Genomic DNA, 17,734 nt, shown 5'->3' on the forward strand with positions numbered 1-17,734 from the left:
GAGAAACACTGATTTTAAGTAGATTTTGGTAAAAAAAAATGTTAAAAGCCAATATCATTGAAAAGTGACTTTCATTAGCCTTTCACAGCTTTATTGTTATGTTTGGGTTATAGGGTTAAGCTCGGAGCTGAGAATCTAGCAGGAAAACATCTGTGAAGAATAGAGGGGTGTCGATGTTTTGGGAGTGGCAGGCAATCCAAAGGAGCCCCCCTTTTATTTAGCTAAGGAGGGGGTGACTGGGAGACCCCTATAAAGTGACGCACAGCCACTGACCAACACTTGCTGTTAGACCTCTAACTCGACCTCACCATAACTCTGCAAGTAGCTGCATCATGGGAGAACAGAAGCACATCGTGGCTAAACTGGCAGCTGCCTTTCAGGTCCGACACGTCCTCCTGCGTCAGGCGCTGGCTGAATGTCTTGGGACTCTGATTCTGGTGGTGAGTAAAGAATCCCTGCTGCATGATGCTCAGAGGAAAACTACAGTTAGTGAAATTTAACAACAATCTAAAATTTGATTGATTATTGTCTGCTAACATTCAAGAATTTTTATTTGAATTCATGCTGCAGTTCTGAACCATTTTGGATAAAGGGGTAATTAATAGAATAAAAAAAACTTTGTCTACTTTCTTGCATGCAAATGGCAAAAATATATTCTGCAATAAAGAACCACATTTACTCAATGTTGCACCTTTAAAATCACTTTAAAAACACAACAGATTCCTTATTCAAGCAGAAATATCAGAGCGACATTAAAAAAGGGCACTATAGCAGGGGTGTGTCTAGAGGGCTGTCCAAAGGGTGCCATGGGCCCCCCTTGAAATCTACTTGGCCACCCCAGGTGCCACCTCGAAATCCTTAAAGAGGATTGGCTGTTCGCCGTTGTCAGAGGCGGGACTTGCATTAAAATCAAACATTTTGGCAATGGTTCAACAGGCTGCTGATACTTTCTTCTATAATTTAAATTGTAGAAAAATCGGACCCAAAAAAATGCGCACAAACTCTAGCACAAGAAACTAATTTATTAGTTATTATTTATTTTTCTGTACTAATATGGTACTAATGAATCTATTTTGACATTAAGACAGATGCTTGGAAGTTTTTTAACTTCTTTAAATTGTAAATTTTGACTCACATCTCCTTTTTTAGTACCTTAAGAACAAAGCTCAGAAGACGTGTATGTTGCTCCTCTTTTGTGTCACTTTTCAAAATAAGGAGATAACACATCGAAAATGCTATTTATCTGTATGTTTGCGCGCACAAATTTCACGCCACTCCCGCATAAGTCTGCGCCTTAGGTCAGCCAACCCAATCAAAAAGAAAAAAGTTTAATATGATATAAAGTGCAGCTAACAGGGTTTTTGTTTGATGCGAGACAGGAGACATCCTGCAGAAAAAAAATCATCTTACTTCATTAGCTTTTAGCACGATCAGATGTGTGCCATTAAAAAAAACATCAAACTTTATTTGTATTGCCCCTTTTTTCAAGATTTATTTTTGGGCTTTTTGTGCCGTTATTGTAGAGATAGGACAGTGGATAGAGTCAGAAATCAGGGAGAAGAAGAGAGTAGGGGGATGACATGCGGGTAATGTGCTACAGGTCGGATTTGAACCCAGGCTGTCTGCTTGGATGACTACAGCCTCCATGGTAGCATGGAGCACTATGTATTGCACTTTTTGAAATGAAAGCATTTCAGTTTTTTCCATAAAACAACAATTCAACAATGATAAGACTAAAGCCAGACACATCTTAAACCACATCAGAGATAGAAACAGGTGTCGGGTGAAAATCATGTCTATAAAAGTTTAAGAAGAAATGTAAAAGTTGAAACTGATTGGGATAGCTAAATATCCTCTGTGAAGAAAGGAGATCGTGTCCTGAAAATCTTTCTTCAGCTTTAAGCTTGACATGAAGATGGAGGAAAAAACATTTCAAACGTGTCCCAGGGGGTTCTTGATCCTCGCCAACATGTTTGCGTGCAGAAGAAAAAGGGGGAGGGGATTGCCCTTCGTGTTTAGCAAGAGTGAATCTGTTTGGTGACAGAACAGTTCAAAAACTGGTTTAGTTTGTAAACGCTGTTCAAAGGTAAAGGAGTTCTAAAAAAAGGTACAGAAAGGTAAGTGCTGCTCATTAAATTCTGCTTTCATAGATGTCGGAGAAGTGCCGGTGTGAAGAATGAATTTTAAATTCTCAAGAACTCCTCCGTTAATTATCCCCTATTTTCCATCTTTTTGCACTTAAATGACTCTCACAGAACCCTATTATTTTATATCTTCAGACTTCATACTGAGCCTGGAGTCCCTCCTGACACACCGAGTTCAACACAACAGGAGGTCACCAGATCTTTTTCCCCAGTAAAAACAAAATGTTTTCCAGGCAGTGCAAAACAACCTGGAGTGGCTCTGCTTCTCATGGAAACCCTCAGACAACAACAATATCAGCAGAGGGCGTCGGTTGTTTTTTCCCGTTTCCCCCGGCTGTGACTGATCTGGTAACGCCAGGAGACCTTTTTCCCTCTGCAGACAATCAGGTCCCCTTGGTGGTCTGAGGCCGGACCTCCGCGGAGGTAGACTCTGCAGGGGGAGTCAGATTGTTGTCAGCATCAATAGTCCCCGCTCAAAGGCCAAACGTAGCAGGCTGGTGACCTCCGAGGTCAAAGAGACACACCCTGGCTACGGGCAAAAGCACGACTCAGCGAGACACCTGACTCCAGGTCAAACCTCCGCAGGGCTTTGTTATTCTCTTTGAACTCTTTCTGCCACTGTAAGTCTACAAAAAATAACCCCGACTCAGGGGTGTTGCTGGTGATCGAATGTTTGTGACCTAATCTCAAGTTCATAAAAACCTGTGTTCCCCCCCCCCCCCCCCCTCCTCCTTCTGTCCAGATGTTTGGTTGTGCTTCCGTTGCGCAGCTGGTGCTAAGCCGAGGGTCCCACGGCACGTTCCTCAGCGTCAACTTGGCCTTTGGTTTCGCTGCGACTTTGGGGATTCTTGTGAGCGGTCAGATCTCAGGTGAGGATACACTTTATCACAAACTATCATGCTTCACCTTTTCTGGTAAAACGCTCATATCACGGCCGACTCAAAGCCAGTGACAAACAACAAGACGAGTCGAGGAGTCACAAATCTCTAACATTTCTTTACAACCAAATTAATAAATCAAACACTGTGAAATGTGGAAATCAGTTCATCAGTCGTGTAAGGGTGTATGCATGAGTGAAAGTGCATTCAGGAGCATTGGGGAGCGGCCTCTCTCCGTCTCTTTCTCCCACAATGAAGACATGTGGTCCTGCTCTTACGGGCTGGGAACACCGGGCCCAGGTGCTCCCAATCCACGACGACCCAGCAGCCGCACCCAGTGGCACCTTAAACACACAAACAGCCAACTAGCAAAACAAGAAGCCAGCTGAGTCGTCACAAATCTCAACGTTCTGTTTTTACTTCTTCCACATAACAGCCAGTTGAAAAATCCTGTGAGGGATTTTTGATTTGGGTCAATTTTCATTAATCCTGCGAGGGGAAATTCAGTTTTACATTCTGTTATAGAGCCATGCTACACACACACATAGGCTGAAATACACACACACACATAGGCTGAAATACACACACATGCACTGATGCAGAGATGTCAGAGTGAGGGGGTTGTCCACCTCGGCAGTGAACCGGCACCTCTCCAGCTTCCAGGCCAATTTCACTTGAACTGACGACCCTCTAAAGTCCCTATACGGACTGAGCTACTGCCGCTCGAATGAAGTGCAAACAATTGCAATTCCTGGAGTGTCCACTTGAGGCTGGCTGCAAAAGCCAAAGAATCTGATAGGTCTCCATGTTAGATTCCCATTTTTACAGCAGAAATCAGCACTTTTACAGCGTGGTACAAAAACACTTTTGGTCTCTAAAGCTAATTTCTTCAATCGCTAAAACAGTAAAGAGTTGATTTTCTTTTCTAACTCGTCACTTTTGATTATATGACTGTTCAGAGTTATCCATTTATTTACATAATCTTGGGCGGGGCAGATAGGAGCCAGGAGGCTAAGCTCCGCCTCTTTGCCTGTTTTTTTTTAGATTAATCGAAAACGTACATGGAGGAAGCATTTCTAATGTGGTGTCCGCCATCGTCAGGCTTCAAAACACCTCTTCAGAAACCAATTGGTGACATCACTCAGACTACGTTCATGTTTTGTACAGACTATATGTACGACCTACAGTTTAGCATCTGCTGTAAGGGTTTCTATTTCCTGTTTATAAGTGTCTCTACTCTTAGCTCCTCACACCAAACATTCTCTTTGATCAGATTTAAGCAGAAAAAACTACAACAACAACAAACTTCCTGTCTCCTGGAAACTCTTGTGTTGTGACTCATCCATCACCCCCAACAGCCTCCCCAGGCAGACTCTACCAGTCTCTCTACTATGTAACCAGGTTTTCCACATGCTGGATGTCTGGATCAGTCGCTCTGAGCCACGCAGATGGGTCAGAAATGGTCTCAGGATAACACGTATTACACACGAGTTAAAGTGCATTTCTTTGCTACATCACGTTGCAGTGGAGGGGGAAAAAAAGCCTGAAATGTGGCAACCTGGGCGGGAAAAAAAAGTCTGCAAATGCTCACACCCCATAGGCGCATGGTTTCCACGTCTGTTGCTAGCTAGCTCACAGCTAACATCTGTGAATCGGTATGCCCCGGGTTGATAGAAAAAATAAACAGCGCCGTGGTCAAATGTGCCAGAATGAAATTTGTTTTGCTTTCTGTCAGAGACAACTTTTCTAAAAGTGGGTTTGGGGCTAACAACATGTGTGTCTCCTTTTTGGACACATTCCTTTGAAACGTCCACATGAGCGTCTCGCTTCACGATATAAAAAGTGAAAAATACGGCCTGCATTAGCTGTAATAAGTCGACATTTCTTAAAATTGCTCGTTAAGTGGCATGCACAAACTTCTAATAACATGTAAGACACCTTTGCTCGCTACATTTGCAGATTTTTGTCACATTTTATCCAATGTGCAAACCCAGGAACCGCTTCAACACCTTTCTGTATAAATTGATTTTTAATAAGGAAATGGGAAACATACTTGATTTAGCAATCATCATTATATATTTACACGCTCATCAGCAGCATCAATAGGGGAGTAGAAGCAGCTGTCAGCAGTGTCAGTAAAACAAAAAGGGTTTCAGAGAAACTTTATTATCATGAAGGAAATCACACTTGGTTGAGCTGCAGTCATTTGCATCACTGCTGTGAAGTGCCTGTCAGTCAAACGGGGCTTCTGGAGACTCCATCAGCATAACAGGGAGTCATTATTATTGATGGCTTGACAGACACTAAATATCAGCAAAAGGTAAACTGGCAGTTATCTGAAGAGCAGTATTTACCACGCGGATGACAGCTGGAGGCGGCGGGGGAGGACGAAAAGAGGAGGCAGTGGACGGAAGAAACACAGAGTTGAAAAAGAGACAGAAGAAGAAGAAGAAGAAGGAGGAGGAGGAGGAGAAGGAGGAGGGGGGCATTTACCTCTTAACTTGAAAACTATGTGGTCTGTAATTGAAAAGGCAGCGAGCGAGTCAATCCTGAAACCCGCTATCTTCTGTCAAAAACACAACAAAGGCTTCTGCAGTTCACTCATGCCGCGTCTTCAATGCCTTTATAATGAGGCTGTCCCCCTCTAATACACACTGCAGCTGAGAAAATAAGCTGTTATAATTAGATAGCTCCCAACGCTGACACAATTAAGGTGTGAATACGAGCAAGGCACCCGTACGAGTGGAGCTGAGACTCTCCCCCCCCCCCCCCTCCATCCCTCACCCCCTTCAAGGTTAGAAAAAAAAAGGAGACTACTCTGAATCTTTTTCATCCCGCCATTTTAATTAGTGTCACAGAGACCTTCCATCCTAACAGGACTTTTACTGAGACCACAATTACTGACTATACAAGCTTAGAAACCTCCGTCTCATGTAGAAGAGGAGGAGTCCGACAGAGCAGTGAGTTCTTTTTTTTATTTCTTTATCCCTCTATATGTGTAAAAAAAAACAACTGACTGAGGTTGTCATGTTTTTTTTCTCTCTCTTCAGGCGGTCATCTGAACCCGGCGGTGACCTTCGCTCTGTGTTTACTCAGGACGGAGCCCTGGAGGAACTTCCCCTTGTACTTTGTCTGTCAGACCCTCGGAGCGTTTCTGGGCGCAGCGGTCGTGTTCGGCCTTTATTCAGGTACGTGAAACTGAAAAGTAAGTCGGGTTAGTCGTGGGCCTAGAGGAAGTTGAAACATGTTAACCTGTTTTTTTTCTGATATGTAGATGAAGCTTCACAGATAGAAGTCTAGCTTCTTTATAATCCCGGCGGTCAAATTTTGACATGATTAAGTGCTGAATTTCAATATTTTTTTTAGTTTACCTCAATTAATCGCATCTTTCAAATTCCATTATTTCACCATCCCGCTGACTCTGAATGGAGACGACAAACAGCAATGACCTCATGGGTATGACCAACTTAACTTGTGGAATAATCAGAGTGATTAGTATGTTGCTATTCTGTCCTCAATGTGTGTGTCTGTACACAATTTGACAGATAGCTATCAGACTTCGAGAAATGAGAGGCTGGAGTAAATTCAAAATACTTTACCGTTGTCGTCATATTCATGAAGTTTCTTTAATTATAAAACTGAAAAATACAAAATAAAACAAACACCAATTAAAGGATGCTGTCTTAAAATGCTAAATGCTATAACCTTATTTTTGAAGCCTATAGTTCTTACATTTATTTTCCCTGTGATCCTGTCTGAATCCATCCTCCACTTGGTTCAGGATGATGAAGATTTTTCTGGATCAAAGTTTCCTTATCCTATTCAAATATTTAAAACGAGTTATCATCTATATTTTGGACACATTTTTTAAAAGCTGTTTTCACACATGCACTCCAAATTCAAGAATTCTTCTGTCACAGCAAAAACAGTTCCTTTATTTCAAGTTTTTTGTGGCTGAAACTTAAACATACAGAGCTTTTATTTTGAAGTTGCAAAGTTCATTCTTCCTGTTTTCTGCTCCAAAAAAAAAAACAGTAAATGTTGTTACTGTGTCGATGTCGATATTTATAAATATAAGAATAATTTTGTTTGTCAAAGCTTAACCTTAAATCCTCCTGAAATTAACAAAATAAAAGTCTTAATTTCCTGTGAAGAGATGTTGCATGTCTCTTACAGCGGGGGGACTCTCTCTGTCCGACGATTTAATGACAGATCTTTGCCTTTGAATCGATGCTAAGTGTAGTTCAACACGTCCCCAATTTCAACAAGAGAGTGGAGAAGAGCATACTGAAAACATGATGAAGCAGTTTCATCGTGTGCATGGAGATACTGGTCATGAACTTAACAGGAAATAAACATCATCATCCCCTTCCACTCGCTCGTTTGTGAATTATCCTGAATATTTTACCTGCTGCGTTCTCATCTAGCTCAACCGCACCTGCACACGCTCAGTTGGTAGAGTCGGTCATATCTCAACCAAAACGTGGGGGTTCGATCCCCGGCCACAGACACTGAACCCCAAGGTGCTCCAGCTGCTTCATCAGGCGGCGGCGGTGGCATATGAATGTGTATGAATTGATTAGTTACTTCTGATGGTGCCTCAGAAAAGTGCTTTACAAGCTCAAGTCCATTTGACCGTTTGCATGCAGCTCATCATGAAAATGTAATGACGTTTTCAGGAGTTTTGTGCAAGTGTGAAAGCACCAATAGAAATCCATACATCTGGCTGTAGATGTTCTTCCTGATGTATTTGTGGATGATTTTTTGACAAACATTTTGCTGTTCGGATTTGTTATTTGTGTCTTTTAATGTCAAACGTATTTTTTATTTGAAAGATTGGCTGTGAAACTCTGTTAATGTTTTGCTGCCTGTCTTGGCCAGGACACTCTTGAAAAAGGGATTTTTAATCTGAATGAGTTTCTTTCCTGGTTAAATAAAAAAATCCATCAAATTTGTGTATCAAATCTAGACGATAAATGCGGACTGACCCGTGGTGTTCACCATCCTTAGTTCCAGTGGTTCAACAATAAATGATAAAAAAGGACGTCCATTTATTGTGGAGCACACATTTTCTCATTGGAAATACTGGAGACTGATTTGTCTTTGTGTTTTTCCTGATGAGCACATCAACAGAGATGCATGTATTCCTGTCTTCATGTTCATGTCATGCACTCTGCAGCCACATACTTATTCCCCTCTCTCTATACTCGTGTCATTATTGTTCATGCATGTTTTCGGCGGTATCTCTCTACATGTAAGTACATCCCCGGCCTCCACTCGCTGCTGCCTGCAGCTATGTAATCAAGCAGAAAGTAAACAAGAGGCCCAAATGTCAGGTGTATTACTGTTTGCAGTTTGCTGTCAGCTTTATCTCTGCAACATAAATCATCACACCAATTGAACCTTAAGTCTGCAGGTATCTTAAGTAATATCATCTGATTTGAATGTTAGCTGTAATGCGGTGTGGCAGCAGCTTAATCCGTCTAAGTGATTGATGCGGGTTCCTTTCGATCCAGGAGCGGCAAACAGCTGCAGTATGAAAACAATTAAGCTCATCACACTTTTCTGTGCTTTAAAGAAATACATGGAGTCTTTGAACAAAGAGGGATTTTGTGAATTCTTCCGCCAGATGCGTTGCTGGACTTCGGCCAGGGCGAGCTGAGCGTGGTGGGGGAAAACGCTACAGCTGGGATTTTTGCCACGTATCCATCACAACATCTCGGCGTGGTTAACGGAGTCCTCGATCAGGTAACCGTGACTTTAATTTCTATTCAGCTCAGACAACATGATTTGTCCCAAATTGGGTATTTAAATTTGCAACTTACCAGGTCCATACCATCTGAAATCCTGCTGGTTTCAAAAAGTGAAGCCAATGCAGAACTGCCCTGAACTTGCAGTTACTCTCAAGGCCAGCAGGGGGCAACAGCACTGGTTGCAAAAACTTGGATTGTGTGGAAGTTTTAAAGAACACAACCTCAACAAGCTACCTGCTGATGAGGACAGAGACGTCGGCTTTGACCCAACTCAGAGTTTTCACATGATGTCACACACTTCCTACGGTTGAATGCCACAGTGACATCACCGGTTTCAGTTGCCTCCTATGTGTTACAGGAAGTGGCAATTTGGACTCTAGGCAATAATTAACTGGGGGCCCCTCAAACCAGCGTTCATCACCATGATGTCTGCCAGTGTCCCGATGTTTACTCCTCCTTCCTCTTTTTGCCTTTTGAGCCTTTATCCGAGAGATATGACAGTGGATAGAGTCGGAAATCAGGGAGAGAGAGAGAGAGAGGAGGGAATGACATGCAACAGGTTGGATTCGAACCTGAACCTGGGCCACCCACTGTAAGGGCCACCTTACATGGGGCGCGCACACTAACCACAGCGCCCCTCCTCTTTCTTTTTTTTTCACTCCCAGACTCGGTGACAAACTTTGGTTTTCACAGAAATAATGCGTTCTACTCTCACAAGGCGAGTGAGTGCTGTCAGATGGGGCCTCCCCCCTGAGGGAGGTTTCCTACTGTCATTGCAGAATTTGTCAGCCCTCAGGGGGCCCCCTACTGGCGTGGGCCTGACCAGCAGCGCCTCTGGTTATAAGTAGTTTTATTATGTAGTTTTTGTTTAATTGGATGCACTAGCCGACGGGTTGTCCTTCAACAGAATCCAATCTGTGACAGAAAAACCCAGAGAGGAGGAGATTGAGATTGTTTAGAAGTTAGAATAATCAACATACATTAATACTGAAATAAACTCGCCGCAGAACACACACAAAATATTGTAGTTTATATGAATTTACAAGTATGAACACAATCATTTATCTGTGTTAGGAGCCAGTAAGCAGAAGCACTAAGAGAAAAAAGAGGCCCATTAAACGCCGGCCTGAGAGCATTACAGTGAAATCACTGGACTGAACACGGTCGGAGCGGCTGAGAGTTTCTTTCTCTTTCTCACCTGTTTCTCGCAGAGGGAGCTCAAGTCTCCTTCTGCAAGGGCTCCAATTATCTTGAAGCAAACTTTCACAATACCATTTGATTTTTCAAGTATTTCAACTCTAAGGGGTGAGTGAGTGAGCGAGTGAGTGAAAATGGTTTCGATCAGTTCTCCCCCTCTCAGGAAAACCACTGCAGCTTAAGTACAGCACAAAAAGTGTGGCACACAAGTAACGGCCATTTTCCATCAGTGTCCTTTGTCGGAGTTGTTCAGCAGCCTCAATTTTCACTTTTCTTTATAATTTAAAGAGATGCTTAAGATCACAAACCAATTCAACACATAACTGAGTCATGTCCAACCGGAGACAAAGTGTGCTGTTGCATTGCTATTACTTGGATAGTTGTGTTGTAAATCTGTTGATCAACTTCAGGCCTCTTAACCAATCACATCTCACGGCCTCCTCTAGTCGTCTTTCACCTTCTTTTTTTTAAAAACGCAGCAGACAGTGTAATGAGCAGGACAGTGTCACTATTCATTTGATGTGATCGTCCAGAATCGGTGTGGAAACAGCTTGTGAGTGTGGAAAGAAGGCAAGGTCAATTAGACCCAGCTGTGTCGGAAGATTCAAATAATTAATGAAGATACACTGTGCGTGAAAAAAAAGGATGCGCCGTGCATGAAAAAAGCCTGGACACTGCGGATGCAAGACACGTACTCATGCTGCCTTTGTTCTGCACATATTTATCTCGCAAAGAACTTTTTTCCCTACAATGGACGTCAGTGAGATTACTGGCAGAGTCTTCAGTGCGTGCTGCAGAGCATGGAAATGTCTGATAGCCTGTTTTAGCCTGGCTACACACTATTTTCAAATCCTACCAATTGACTTAACAACGTGGGAGACCACAGACATGACGAAGGTTTCAACAGATTTTGAACATTTAATTTTCCAGACGCGCCGACTAAGCGATTCACACCTGCCGTTTGTAGGTACCATTCCACAGACACGATGCTGTTACACGCTGACGTGCATCTTTATCATATCTGCTGCCACCCTGATCTGTTGAAGTCGTTGTACCAAAGATGCGACGTGCCAACTGAAGAAACCACCACGCTCTACATGTGCTGCTTCTTCCATCAATTCATTTAACAAACCAATCTGCTGAGGATGAAGCGTTCTGATGAAATAGGTGACATGTCTGCAAGGTTTCCTGTTAATCCCTTTTCTCATGTTTCATCCAAGGTGATTCATTAAACACCAGACGGGTGATAACACTGATTTATTTAGTTCTCCCCATGGAGAGATTGAGAATGATTATTTGATATTTTTGTGCATAATTTGAAAACATATTGTTTCATTGTTAATGGAACAAAAGGACTACTGGAGTGAGTGACATGAGAAAGTGACCTTACTATCTGATCAGACATTAAGGAAACATGCTATGTTGAAGCTTCTCTGACAACAACACAGCAGCCAGTATGTCCTCCTTCTAACTTTAGATTCTGCTCCTGAATGCTCTGGATTTGTTTGGACCAGAGAAGGTAGGCGGTTTTAAGACCCCCCCCACACGGCCGTTTTGGACGCCCCTCGGTTTGTCAGATATGAGAGCAGTTATCAGGTCAACAGGTGTTGCAGCGATGGAAGCGGGCAAGAGAAGTGGTTCAGATAGAAGTGATTGTACCCGACCTAAAAAGCCTCTGCATGTTTCTAATAAGCTCCACGAGCAGAAACGTGCTCAAACTAGGATCAATATTGGAGATGCTTTTGAAAAATGGAGAGAGGTTAGAACACAGAAAGGTTTACAGACCCATGCAGAGCTGGATAAACACTGAAGCTTCAGAGTCCACCACATGGTGACCTGTGTGAGCATCGACTCTAGAGAGGAGGGGGGGGGAGACAGCTCTCTACAATGTTTAGAATTTAGACTGCAGTACCCATTTTAACCACTAGGTGTCAGAGTTACATACTGCTCCTTTAATAAAATGATTAAGGGATCAAAGAAAATTGATGCTATTTATGGATTTCTTCTTCTTGATTTCTTCTTTTTGGACTTTTATCTCAGGTTATTGGAACAGCTGCATTGATCGTCTGCATCCTGGCCATAGTTGATCCACGCAACAATCCAACTCCCAAAGGTCTGGAGGCGTTCACCGTAGGCTTTGTTGTGCTGGTCATCGGCCTGTCAATGGGCTTCAACTCTGGCTATGCCGTGAATCCAGCCAGAGACCTGGGACCGCGCATCTTCACAGCTATGGCAGGCTGGGGCGGAGAGGTTTTTACGTGAGTACCAGATGATTTTATTCTTTAAACCCATGATGATGGTGAACTGTCCTTAAACGGGGGGACGTTTAGGTCAGGGTTTCCTCATTCCCTGATGGTAGATATACCTCTAAAGAGTTCATATAATTGGTCTAGAGGTCATACCGAAGGTGAAAGAGGTTGATACAGTGGAATGGACCAATTATTCCCCATTGAACCATGGAGGGGTTAAAGTTGTAGGACTATAATACAAGAGGCCGGATGTTGTTTCACTCACAACATTAAAGTCAAAATCCTTCACCTTCATTTGTTTCATAAACACGACTAGATTTTTGTGCGTAAAAGAATCAAACTAACGTCGTAATTTACAAAAAGGAACCACATTAATACAAATAGAAAGGATGGAAAAACTTGTTAAAAAAGGTAACTTCACACAGAGGAAACACTGGCAACCTTAACTTCAAATCTGGCCACCTTCATCTTTGGCCTCTTGAGACACGAGGGGGAGACGTCACTTAAGCCCCGTTTCCACCAAGCGGTCCGGTTTGGTTCATTTCGGTACGGTAAACCCTGATCTTGTTTGCGTTTCCACAGCCAACCGTACCCTTATTTGGTAAGTGGAGTGTAAACCAGATGGAGATAGCCGCGTCAGCTATGAAATAATGTGACATCATAGCAGCCCAACACAGTGTAGCCCGCTATTCATTAAGTTCAACAAAGAAGAAGAACGGGACACAGTAAACAAAAGTGACTCTTTAGGGTCGGATCGGTACCATTCACACCTCAACAGAAGGGTACCAAAAAAGTAGGATGGTACGGATCCCTTATTTTGGTACCATTCCCAACGTTTGATGGTGGAAACATTAATAAATGGGTACCATACCAAACTGAACTGGACCGCTTGGTGGAAAGGGGGATTTAAAGTACGTCCATGTTTTATACAGTCTGTGGTCTGGCTTGAGCTGAAGAGGAAGTGCAACCACAGTGGCTGTCTTATATTGGGTAATACGTCTGTCTGTTAAGCATGCATCTACCAAAAGTACTCCGCCTTTATTCAGAGAAAGGACAGTGGATAGAGTCAGAAATCAGGGAGAGAGGAGAAGCGGCGCTCCTACTTCTGTCAGATATCTCTCCAGTTAGAAAAAACAAAACAGTATTTGATCTGAGCGGCCACCAAAAGACATTTGACTAAAAAAATAAACAAATTAAAGTGCATATTCTGCCGCCAGTTTATTTGCATTTCTATTGTTTGTGTGTTTTTGAGTGCCCATTTAAACATATTGAAATTAGAGTGCCTTGATATCGACACGGCTTCGCATGCCTTCTGACCCACAACATCAATAGCCTCTGATATGCACTCATATTTTATTCAGGCCTGCTACAGTGAGTAAATTGAATGAACAATTTAAAAAAAAAACAACACCATGCATCACAGTTTTTCAATTTATTCTTCTTGCAGAGCGAACTCCTACTGGTTCTTTGTGCCCGCCTGTGCCCCCTTCTTGGGTGCAGCGGTGGGTGTGCTGATATATCAGCTAATGATTGGACACCACTTAGAAGGAGAAGGAGAAGTGCAAGAGGAGCAGAAGAAGGAGGAAGCGGAGGAGGAAAGGTTGAAACTTTCAAATACTGCAACCGACCAAGATGTGTGAGCACTGCTGAGTTCATTTCTCGCTTCATAACATTCTCGTTTTACGACTCGACCTTTTTGCTAGTTAGGAAAAGTTTTTTACCTTCACTAACACCTCTTTTTGTTTAAGCTATTATGAAGACATATACTCATACGACTTCTCCTCGCCAACAGGAACTGTTTCTCACCTGTTTACTGAATTCATCTCCACTGAACTCTTTCATTTCTACTTGAAGCACAAAACGATTTCCTTCCCCCGATGCGCGTCTGACAAAACCAATACATCAGCACAGAGGAAGACAAAAAAAAGCCAAAACAAAAGACAGTCGGGAGTTGAAGAGGTATCTGAGCGGCGCTTTGTTTATTTCTCGTCTAAGGCGGGAGAAACCTTGAAAATCGCCTTCCAATCAGAGAGCGCTCACACTCAACGTCTCCTCCCCCGCTGTTTGTATCATTCAAACAACCTGTGCAGAGTTCCACCTCTGCAGGGTGTCTGAGTTCAACACAACTTTTTTTTGTAGCCAAATAAATGTTTAATGAACTCATTATAATTACAAGTGCTACCAAAATCAGGTGTCTGTGTTACAGTTTAATAAGTGTCAGAGGCACCATTGAACACCTTATTGAACTGATGTTTAGCCAATTAAAAATATCTACGGGAGGGTGATCCTGTCGATGACTCTGATCTACGAGCGGCGTTGGCAATATTCACAGGTCGTAGTGGGCAACTTGTTCAAGGTTTTTTTTTTTTTGCAGTGGGATAAACTCGACTTTTAAAGGCATGGGTTGGTAATCGTCTCCAGAATTTGGTTTTGCTCTCGGCTGGGGGCGGAGTCTATGGGTGGAGATATACCATTTTTTTTTTCTACCAGAATCCCACTGTGATGTCACAAGGAGAGCTGATCTGAAACGGAGCATTTTCCTCTGCGTTGTAAGACTCATGTCATGTTTTTTTTGGGGTTTTTTTCAGAGTTTAGATTCTTCTTTGAGTTTTTCTTGGTGTTGCTTGTTTCCCTTTAAATGTTTCCTCGTTTAGTCTTAGGTGTTTCCTGTTTTGTAATGGTTTATCCTTGTGTTTCTCTGTGTTCTAGTGTGTATTGTTGTTGTAACATTCTTGAGTTCTGTGTGTTTCTTCAGTGTTTCCTGATTATATTGTAGTTCTGCTCCTCAGTGTTTCTCGTGTTAATTCCTGTCTGAGTGTTTCCCTCCACCCTTGATTTCCCTGATTGTCTTCACCTGTGACATTAGTCTCACCTGTGTCTATTTTGTCTCAGCGTTCCTTCCCTCTTGTTGCTTGTTCATTGTTGCTCCATGGCAGTTGTTTCCCAGTGTCTTGCTACTTACCTGTGCTTACCAGTTTTTCACCTTGTGGCTCCTTTTAGTTTAAAATAAATAAACTCCTGAAAAAAAGTTTAGAAATGTTATTTCGGTCACTTATTTCGCCCCTTTGATAATACTTATTGGTGTTGTGTTTTATATCGTTGGAAAGCCTGACTAGTCACCTTTATAACGAGGTATAGCTGGTAAGGATCGCCAAAACCCCCTGTTGGTATTCACTCCTGTGACTCCTTTCATTTTCAGGATTAATGTCGTTGGTGGATCTTTATTATTGTTCCATCCCACCCCTCTTCCCTCCATGTTTCCAAGTATCTTTCAGCGCCCCCTGTAGACCCCCCATGGGGCTAGGACCAAGCAGAATCCTGCAGTTCTGTCCACTAGAGGCAAAAAGCTGTTTTTACAGCATAAATAAAAATGTTTACAGACTGGTACAAAAAAAACAAATAGGTCTGATTAGTTATTGTCATCACAGGCACACACTGTGGGGGGGGGGGGGGGGGGTACCATACGTGTTATCCATACTAGCTGACATGATTGACAGGTGGGCGCGATGTAACGGTTCGTCAAGAAACTTAAAACCCGCCTCAGCTCCAGCTCTCAGCCTGTCGTTAGGTTGACTGAAAGTTAGGCTGAGACAGGATTTCCAACATGGAGGCTGCTGCCAACGAGCCTCCAGCGCCCCCTGCAGGAACAGATGGCTGACGTCACTCAGGCTTCGTCCGTTCATATTCACAGTCTATGGTTAGGACCTTTGGCCTTGCCTCTCCAGGTCGAAAAAAAACAAAACATTTCTTACTATGTCTTCAAGCGAAGACTCTCAGACTCATGACCGAGCAGTTATATCGACAAAATTGAATTTGTATGGCTCAGAAATATATATCCAACCTTTATTGGTCGTCCTTTCAGGTTTGCTTTTAATAATAAGAGTGAGCTGTTGGCCTTGGTGAAGGTTTTCATGCTCTCTAAGTGCACTTTGAGTTTTCAGTGTCAACATTTTTACTTCAATAATAATACTCTGGTCGGCCTTTAACATGACCTCAGTTCCCCGAGAATGACTCATGGTTTATTCAGTTTTTTTTTTTTTTAAGGGAAGGTTTTTTTTTGTGATTTGATGACAAAAAAAAATCCTTCAATTCTAACAAACTGCAGAACTGCATTTCAAGCACTTTCGTTTACTGGCTGCAATGCCCTGATTTAAGGTCGTTTGAATGGCCTCCTTGCAGTATGATGTCATCATTATTTTAAACTGGCATTTAATTTGTAGCACATATTTTAACAGTGTTGAGTCATTTTAGCTTATGAGTGACTGAATCTTGACCCAGTTACATAAAAAATCTCCTTCAACTTTAAAAAACGGCCAAAAACAGAAAAACGATTTTGCATATTAAAAGTGAAAACTGAAAAAGAGTGTTCCTCTACGAGCAGACGCTTACCTTGGAGACCCACTTGCATGCAAATAGTGACATTTACTACGGAATAAATGCCCTCCAAAGTGTTAATATTCCCTCTTTGGTTCTCGGTGCCTCAGGTGGTTTTCACTGTTAGAAATTCGATTTTTTTTTTTTGGTTTGAAAGGGCATCAAGGGCAAGAAAGGTCAGGGGTATTTACTCTAAATAACACTGCCACACCCCCATTACACAACAAAAGACACACACATCAGAAGTTCACATCATTAAACCCGATGTCTTCCTCGGCCGTCCGTGCAAGCCCTATTACCAATCATCAGATAAACAAACGCACTTTCTGCATCAAAACATCAGTAATGACATTTTCAGAGTCTGGGAAAGAATATCAATCCATCAGATCTCACAAAGGCTCAAACTTCAGAGACGGCCGTCTGACATTTGGAGTCCCTCTTTGGCATGACCTTTTGCAGCAGTTCACCAAACATATCTGGTGTCAATCTAGCCATTTGCCTCGGAAATTACAATTCCCCCCTCTCTCGCTTTGGACTTGCAGAACAGAGGCAGAGGCAAGCAGCGGGGACTTTGATTCTGCTTTTATAGATGCAGCAATAAAACAAAAGTAAATAAAATGTATAAAAAGAAAAGTTCCATTACAAATATGACAAGGTCTGTTGATTTGAAAGGCACAGAGTAAACCCTGTATTCGCTCTTCATTTCCTATGCATTAGACTCAGTCGTCTATGGACGCTGAGGCAGAAACAACATGGCAGAAATGAAAAATGTTATCTATGACCAGAAAATAAAATCAGCACCATGAGCTGCAACAGTAATAAGAAGCCTCTCCGCTATAGCTGACAGATTTGTTTCTTGTCTCGTAAGTTGTTGCGTCACAGTTTTTTACTGCAAAGCATTAAATATGAAAACATGTACAGGCTGCAGGTGCAAGGTCTTCATTTAAGGCTAAGCAAGCAGAATATTATATGGCATGGTCAGCCTGTTCTCCGTTTGTCTCGTCTCACAGATGTTTCTGTTGCAGGCAAAAGCTTGAGCAACAGCTCCCCCGTGTGGTGAGTTACAGAAGTTCAGCACTCTGTAGTTATGACAGAAAGGAAAAATACAAACATCTGTGTCCCTTTAAAGGTGAGGCTAG

The 17,734-nt window shown here is 42.5% G+C and overlaps 1 protein-coding gene across 1 annotated transcript; it reads left to right on the plus strand.

Annotated features, from left to right (window-relative positions):
- The first annotated feature begins 240 nt into the window (after positions 1-240).
- LOC132992506 (aquaporin-3-like) lies at positions 241-14,867 on the plus strand. Its single transcript, XM_061061833.1, has 6 exons — positions 241-440; positions 2,887-3,013; positions 6,073-6,210; positions 8,652-8,770; positions 12,013-12,230; positions 13,669-14,867. The coding sequence occupies exons 1-6, from the start codon at positions 333-335 to the stop codon at positions 13,859-13,861; spliced, it is 903 nt and encodes a 300-aa protein (XP_060917816.1). The 5' UTR covers positions 241-332; the 3' UTR covers positions 13,862-14,867.
- Positions 14,868-17,734: the final 2,867 nt, after the last annotated feature.

The sequence above is a fragment of the Labrus mixtus genome, chromosome 17 (assembly GCF_963584025.1).
Source record: "Labrus mixtus chromosome 17, fLabMix1.1, whole genome shotgun sequence".
NCBI lineage: Eukaryota > Metazoa > Chordata > Actinopteri > Labriformes > Labridae > Labrus > Labrus mixtus.